We start from the raw sequence: 7,611 nt of genomic DNA, 5'->3' as shown, positions 1-7,611 counted from the left end.
AGACGGTCAGCATGGAAGTAGAGACGCCTCCTCGTCCTGACTGGTTTATTTGTTATAAAAGGAAGCAGAATATTACTGACAGAATCACTGACCCCACCTTTAACTGTCGGGTTTAAATCAGGAGCGTTATAGCAGGAATCTCCGTCCGGGACTCGTTACACGCACAGGACCAGCGTTCTGCTCCGCTTATTCCACAGATCCGTGGTTGTGCATAGGCCGGCGTTCAAATCGAAACCACACACACACACACACACACACACACACACACACACACAACACCCAGTTATTGCTCCAGTTATCTCCTCCCTCGAACGGGGAAAAAAAAACCAAAAAATCATCTGTCAGTTACTGCGGTCGTTTGTGGCTTTCAAATCCTTAGCTTGTTTTTTTTTTTCCTTCTTCCCCCAACCATAAAGAACATTTTTGGGTTTACCGTATACATATTTATTGTGGCGATAAACAGTCATTAGCAGGCTCAGCTTTCACTCTGGAACGTCACACTTGCATGCACGCTGGGAAAGTGAGGAAAAGGAGAATAAACGAAAGCTGTAGGCGTTCCTCGCTAGTGGCTCGTATTAAAGGCAAAGTTGTAAATGAATTCACTGGTCGAGTTACGCATAAGCAGAGAGGATTAATAGGTTCTCGCGTCCGGATAATGGCTTGTTTCGTCCTCCGTCACTTCAGCAGCAGGTCTGGACATCTCCAGTCAAAAGCTCAGAGGACTTGTTTCTGGATTTATCCCGAGTTCTTTCATTCCCACCACGCACAGAAGCAAAAAAAAAAACAAAAAACCCAAGCGTCCGAATGTGACTCCAAACCACCGAGCGAAAATATTTCCTGTCTCGGCGTAGAGCGCCCGTCTAAACGTACATGATCTTGACGCTGATCCCAGAACTCGGAAAGGAGCAGGAAAGCAAAAAAAAAGCGCTCCGGATAACAACGTGCACGACAGGAATTCTCGCACTAACACCCCAAAAATAAAATTGAATAAAAGATTTCTTCCACTCAGAGTTCAGCAGAGTTCAGAGTTCAGGGTCTGTATACGTCCCTACTCACACTGTCAGAGCCGCTCTGCGTGGGGGATCAGACGTCGTTCCGTCCTCGGTGAAAGTGCGAGTGTGTGTGAAAGAGCAGCCGAGTTCTCACACCAGGCTGAAGCCTTCGTACTGCTCGATGGCGCACGTGAGCCTCGAGCGCAGCGTCTCTCTGCTCCTGTAGCACGGCAGGTCCAGCAGGTTGTAGCAGGTGTGAGCGACGGGCAGGAAGTGCTCGTCCGCCGACGTGGACTGGATGATGATGCGCAGGCTGGACATGCCGTGGATGGGGATCCGGTCACTGCCTGTGAGGAACACTGAGCCGAGGAGAAAGAGAGATGAGATTACTGTTAGCTTCAACACTGGTGAGTAAACACACATACAGTTACGGCTCATCTTTTCCCACGCACGTGTGTGGTAATCTTCCGGGTTCGGTTTTTGGTGAATTGAATCGTGAAGGTTGGTGAACTGAATCGAACACGGATGTGCTCACACTACTAACAAGAAAATCCAATAGAAAAACTAATTCTAGCACAAACTCCCTAGCGTATGTTGGTGGATGAGGCTGCAATTTATTTATTTATTTTTTTTCCTAATACAGATGTGCGCCAAGCTACAGTACTACATTTTTTTTTTTAACTGATTTTTTTTCCAGCTGATCCAAAACACTCACGTCCCACCTTCTTGTTTTCCCATTTGTTCACAAACCTGAGACTTGTGAATTCACAGGTGAAAGGTCGCGTTGTTTTTTTTGGTCAAGGGTCCAAGAGAGCGGTCCAAAATTGGCCCGGGAATCACTTGGATGAAGTCAGTACGAAGCAAAAAGTAACCATTTTTCACATACCGTGTCCAATCCTCTCCAAATATTTATTCGTGTTTAGACTCGTGTTTTTAAAGCCGCTGCTTTATTTGAAAAACTACACATGCTAGTACTTTCGAGTCTCCTGTTTTGCTCTCAAACATCATTATCACTGCTAAACTGTAACTATTCACACCTCCTCAAATGCCACCCAGGGAATATATCAGGTCAGCAGCTGTCCGTTTTTAATGATGGACAGGAAGAGGGTGGGGTAAGGGGGTTGGTCAGATATACATCATCTTATATATTCACTAATGGTCAACAGTTTAGACACACTCATTCTTTATTTTTTCCTCCACATTTTAGAATAAATAAATAAATAAATAAAGTCATCAAAACTATTAAAAAAAACCTCCAAAATAATTCAAAATAATTTAGTATTTTAGCATCTTCAAAGTCGATGCCCTTTTTGCCTAGAATTTCCAGAAATGTATTCTTGGTATGTATTCTTCTTTTTCTCGACCGATTTCTTGAGGAATTTCCCTGAGATGCTTTTTAAACAGTATTAAAGGAGTTCCCACCGACGCTGGACTCTTATCGGCGGTTTATCGGAATATTTCGCTTCGTTTAAAACAAGATTTTTATGCAAATAAAATGTTAGTTTTCTATTGAAAGAAATGAATACGTCGGAACGATTATATTTTTGTCCACGACACCGATTTCAAACATTTAATCACGCACCTTCAGATCAAAACGTTTTTAACATCATGAGAAACATTTCAGTCGAGTGTCCACAAACTTTTGACCGGCAGTGTACACACTTCGCCGGCTACAATCTATAGAACACTGAAGCATGCGGCGTAATCGGCTCTCTTGTTGGAACAAGGTCTGAACGAGACAGTGAACTGTCTGGAGCACTCTCTGGCGAGTAAACACGGTGGGTGGTTCGCAATCAAACGCCTTTTCCTGTGAAAGTACTTTTTTTGGACGTGTCCAGTCAAAGCTAGACGTCTGCTTTGGGCTACAGTTAGTAATCGGACACCTACGAAGTGACCTACGTGGTGTCTTTTTTTCCCCTTGATTGAACAGTTACCTTGTCTGAAGATGGAAATACATTGTACAATTGTAGAAACGTTGCTCATTTTTGTTGCTCTCCTGCTCGTCGATGTGAACGCGCCTTGTACAACATCACCAAAATATTCTCACCACTTCGATGTTCTTCAGTTTGTGACAATACCCAAATCTTTTGGTCTTAAATATTTGATAAAAAATGATCAGAATAGAAATAGTGCTGGATAATGAGAACAGGCTACAGTGTGTACAGATTCATCTAAACTGAACAAGCAAACCGTCCAATCTTGGGCTTTTTCCAGTCTTCTGGGAGACCCTCTGGTTTCGGGGACTTTGATTCCTTCATGGCTGACAGGAGTGGAACCCGATGTGGTCTTCTGCTGTTGTACCCTGTCTTCCTCAGAGTTGGACGTTTTGAGATGCCTTTCTGCTCACCATGGTTGTACACAGCGGTTATTTGACTTGACCTGCAGCCTTCCTGTCAGCTCCAGTCTGGCCATTCTCCTCTACCCTCTCTCATAAACCAAACACCGAAGGTTTTGTTTTTCGCACCATACTTGTCTGTGAAAATCTCAGGAGATCAGCAGTTTCTGAAATACTCAAACTTCTGACCCCCATGCTGCTACAGCTGCCAGATTTTCACTTCTACACTACAACCTTGATGCTTTCCTGATGTTTCCCCTGTAGTCCGCCACTCCTCTCCGTACGTGGATCTGAATGCTGAGCAACACGCTACAGCTTGAGTAACAACACCGAGCACCGAGACACTTACATAAAAACTGTTTCTTTTTCTCCAAGGGAAACTCGTGGAACACGTCCCAAAACATCCGCACCGTAGGATGGGAGGCCGAGAACTCGCCTTTGTAGCTCGCGTTCTGCAAAACAGAATGAAGCATTTCACCATAACAGCGCACAAACACCATGAATAAAACTGCGGTATTATCTAAATCACAGGATGAGTGCTTTATTTATTTATATATATATATATTTTACAATGAGCAAGCGTTAGAGTTTTTCACGTGTGTGCTTTACAGACACTTCCTACGTTCGAACACTGTGAGAGAGCTAGAGAGAGGCAGGTGTGGAGTTACCCAACTAGCTGTCTGGTACAGTAATTACCCAGCATGCTCTTGGCTCGAGACCAAAATGACTACACAGCATCCGCACTTGTACACTTGCACATTCTTGCACCACCGCATCTGTCTCGCTGCTGAAATCGTCTGGAGTTTCTGAACAGTCGGGACACCGGTGAAACTTTCAATTCACCACACACGGAGAACAGGTTCTTGAGAGAACAAGAAAACATGCGTGGTGATTTCCGTATTACGCTGCTGAGACAGGGTAACTGTTGCTGACGGTTAAACACTCGAATCGTCTCCTGTACAACAGTACTGTAATGATTCCACTGATAACTACTACACATCCCACATCGGTAACCATCGGCTCATGTCTCGTAGACATGGAACTTGTTTATGGACCGGATGGTGGACATCGAGCACGCTGACTGCTCCAGTTCTGTGGAAGGAAAACCGGGAAAATATTATCTCTGAGCAAACGGCAGCATCGCCCGGAGACGTCTTAGTTAAAGACTCTGTACGACTAATGTATATTAAACACAACTCCATTGAAATGCAGAGCCGGATCTTACACGGGACGGCGGACATTAAAGGAGGAAGTGGAGGCGAAGAACATGACACAAAGCACAGCCATGCTTCCTCCAATAAACCTCTTCTCTTCTAACATACTGTTTATTACGTCTACGTCTCAACGGAAGCCGCCTCGCTCTCCTCCACAACGGCCCCGCCCCGGCTCTCTTCACAACGGCCCCGCCCCGGCTCTCTTCACAACGGCCCCGCCCCGGCTCTCTCCACAATGGCCCCGGCTCTCTCCACAACGACCCCACCCCGGCTCTCTCGGCTCTCTCGACAACGACCCCGCCCCGTCTCTCTCGGCTCTCTCCACAACGGCCCCGCCCCGGCTCTCTCGGCTCTCTCCACAACGGCCCCGCCCCGGCTCTCTCGGCTCTCTCCACAACGGCCCCGCCCCGGCTCTCTCGGCTCTCTCCACAACGGCCCCGCCCCGGCTCTCTCGGCTCCGCCCCGGCTCTCTCGGCTCTCTCCACAACGGCCCCGCCCCGGCTCTCTCGGCTCTCTCCACAACGGCCCCGCCCCGCCCCACAACGGCCCCGCCCCGGCTCTCTCGGCTCTCTCCACAACGGCCCCGCCCCGGCTCTCTCGGCTCTCTCCACAACGGCCCCGCCCCGGCTCTCTCGGCTCTCTCCACAACGGCCCCGCCCCGCCCCACAACGGCCCCGCCCCGGCTCTCTCGGCTCTCTCCACAACGGCCCCGCCCCGGCTCTCTCGGCTCTCTCCACAACGGCCCCACCCCGGCTCTCTTCTCTTTCTGTTTTTCTATGTTTCCCTCTCTCTTGCGCTCTCTTTCTTCCATCTTTTCTTTCTTTCCTTAATTTTCCCTTTCTTTTCTTTTTCATTTCTCATCTTTCTTTCCTTTTCTCTCCATATTTCATTTTCTTTCCCCTCTTTCTTTCCAGACTTCCTTCCTTTTCTCTTCATTTCCTTTTCTTTATTTCTTTCCATTCCTCTCCATCTTTCTTTCTTCCTTATTCCCTTTTCTCTCCATTTTTGTTTTTCTTTCTTTCTTGCTTCTTTCTTTTTGTTTCTCCTTTCTTTTTCATTTTCTTTTGTCCTTTCTTTCATTTTACTTTCCTTTTCTCTCCATCTTTCTTCCATCCTTTATTTATTTCTTTTTTCCTCCATCTTTCTTTCTCCTTCCCTCTTTCCTTTTGCTCTTGCAGGTAGTGGCAGAGCTCCAGAGTTGTGCGTAGTAATAATTATTCTTATTATTTATAACTCTTTAAGAACTAGAATAGAATTGTATTGCTGTTTCATATTTTTAGTGTTGTATTATACAGATTGTCTCTACTGTATTGTACTGTCTCTCTAATCTACCTGTATCTCTCTCTAATGTACATTTCTGATTTAATTATACTAACGCACTGTGTTGCTCGCTGTCTTTCACGGTGTGTGTCTGTGTGTGCGCGCTGCTACTCTCTCACCTTCTCCAACTCCTCCCAGTTGTAGCTGCTGTTGCCCACCACCATGGCCATGAGCTCAGAGGGCTGGAACAGAGAGAGAATCCGGCCACCACACACCTTCAGGAAACCGCTAGCAAACGCAGAGTACAGCTCTCGCACCGACTCAGTGAACATGTAGTGCAGATAGGCCTGCACAAACTCCTCTCTGAAACACACACACACACACACACACGCCTATTTACTCTATAAAGAAATCCAGATTGCATGTACATGCAAACTAACAATGCCCCTACACACACACACACACACCACATGATCAACACTAACGAATCTTCCAGTAGATTTCAGCTCTGTGTTACTTAAAATTATGTGACAAATCATTATTTACATGCTTGAACAGTCAAATTCTCCCTAAAGCATAAAAAAAAAAAACCACATTCCTGAAGATATTCATGAATATCAAATAAATTAAGACATCAGTACATTTTGTCACCAGTGTGTCAACATTGATGTGTGTGTGTGTGTGTGTGTGTGTGTGTTTCGCTCATCCACCCCACTGTAATCTGGTAGTCTACAGGATCTGGGGTCCATCAGTCCTGTGATATGGATCCTGAAAAGCTTCCAAAGTGAACTAAAGCTTATAATCTAACTCCGGCTGAGGATCTCTAATCTCTTCAACGGATCAGATGGTAGAGTTACATCTGGTGTGAATGATAGTGTGTGTGTCTGTGTAGAACAAGGTTTACTCCTACACAGACACACACAATGTCTGGCCACCTGCCTAATTTCTCGGACAAATATCTGACTCAGCCAGCCTTCTGGCAAGAGATGCAGACGCTGCTCTCACACCTTCCTTACACTTTAAGCAAAGCGTGTACGTCTCGCCAGAGGGGATTCTCACTCTCACTCTCACACACACACACACACCCCTCTGTTCCCAGGTGGCACATTGGCTATAACAACTAGCTATTATATTGTTAGTGATCAATAAAGTACATCTATCCATCCATCATCTTGTTTCACTGATGTTCCACAACACTAAAATATAACTATAAAACTATAAACAGATAAAACGTATGAAGGGACCTTCTTTAATAAATTGTAGAGGTGGAAGAGGAATAAAACAATCCGAGAACTACTGTTATAGGAAAATAATCGCCTTCAGGCTGCATCGCACCACCCTGTCCTTTATTATTTTCCTACAGCAGCACACCACCAAGTGTTTTATTCCTAAGAGAATGGACAAATATCGCAGGTTTGTGCAGAAAGGGAAGGGAAAATAGTGCACTACACATGTTCTACAGCCTATGTAGTGTGCATACATATAAAATGGAAAGCCATTGAGGATTCAGCCGTACTGTGTTAGCAAAAAAAAAAAAACCAAGACAAACAAAAGACTGAGCTGCAGAGCTGCATGTTCTGAACCGCTGCAGAGAGTCTGCTGTTAAAATGGCTGCTCTGTGATACTGCCAGAGGATCCATTTCATTTTGGCAGAATGTGTAGTAGTGTGTGTGTGTGTGTGTGTGTGTATGTGTGCGCGCATGTTCTACTGTCCTCTGGGACGATGCATTGTGGGTTAAGGCCCGAAGCCTAATGGAGTGTGTGTGTGAGAATGTGTGTGCGCGTTTGTGTTTTGTTGGTACAGTCCCAT

At 45.7% G+C, this 7,611-nt stretch overlaps 1 protein-coding gene across 3 annotated transcripts in view; it reads right to left on the bottom strand.

Annotated features, from left to right (window-relative positions):
• The window catches only part of LOC128606040 (probable E3 ubiquitin-protein ligase HERC3), a 40,780-nt gene that overhangs the window by 1,583 nt on the left and 31,586 nt on the right, over window positions 1-7,611 (bottom strand). For 2 of the 3 annotated variants that reach the window (XM_053622006.1, XM_053622007.1), the window contains exons 23-25: window positions 5,981-6,164; window positions 3,677-3,779; window positions 1-1,351 (exon numbers count right to left, since the gene is read on the bottom strand). The exon at window positions 1-1,351 is cut by the window's left edge and continues 1,583 nt beyond it. In XM_053622006.1, the coding sequence (XP_053477981.1) occupies window positions 1,143-1,351; window positions 3,677-3,779; window positions 5,981-6,164 (496 nt within the window). In that variant the 3' untranslated portion in view covers window positions 1-1,142. Of the gene's footprint in view, window positions 1,352-3,676; window positions 3,780-5,190; window positions 6,165-7,611 lie in introns of those variants that run through there. The other variant, XM_053622008.1, reaches the window with a different exon arrangement.

Source organism: Ictalurus furcatus, chromosome 3 (genome assembly GCF_023375685.1).
Source record: "Ictalurus furcatus strain D&B chromosome 3, Billie_1.0, whole genome shotgun sequence".
Classification (NCBI taxonomy): Eukaryota; Metazoa; Chordata; class Actinopteri; order Siluriformes; family Ictaluridae; genus Ictalurus; species Ictalurus furcatus.
This window is presented reverse-complemented; position numbering and strand designations above follow the sequence as displayed.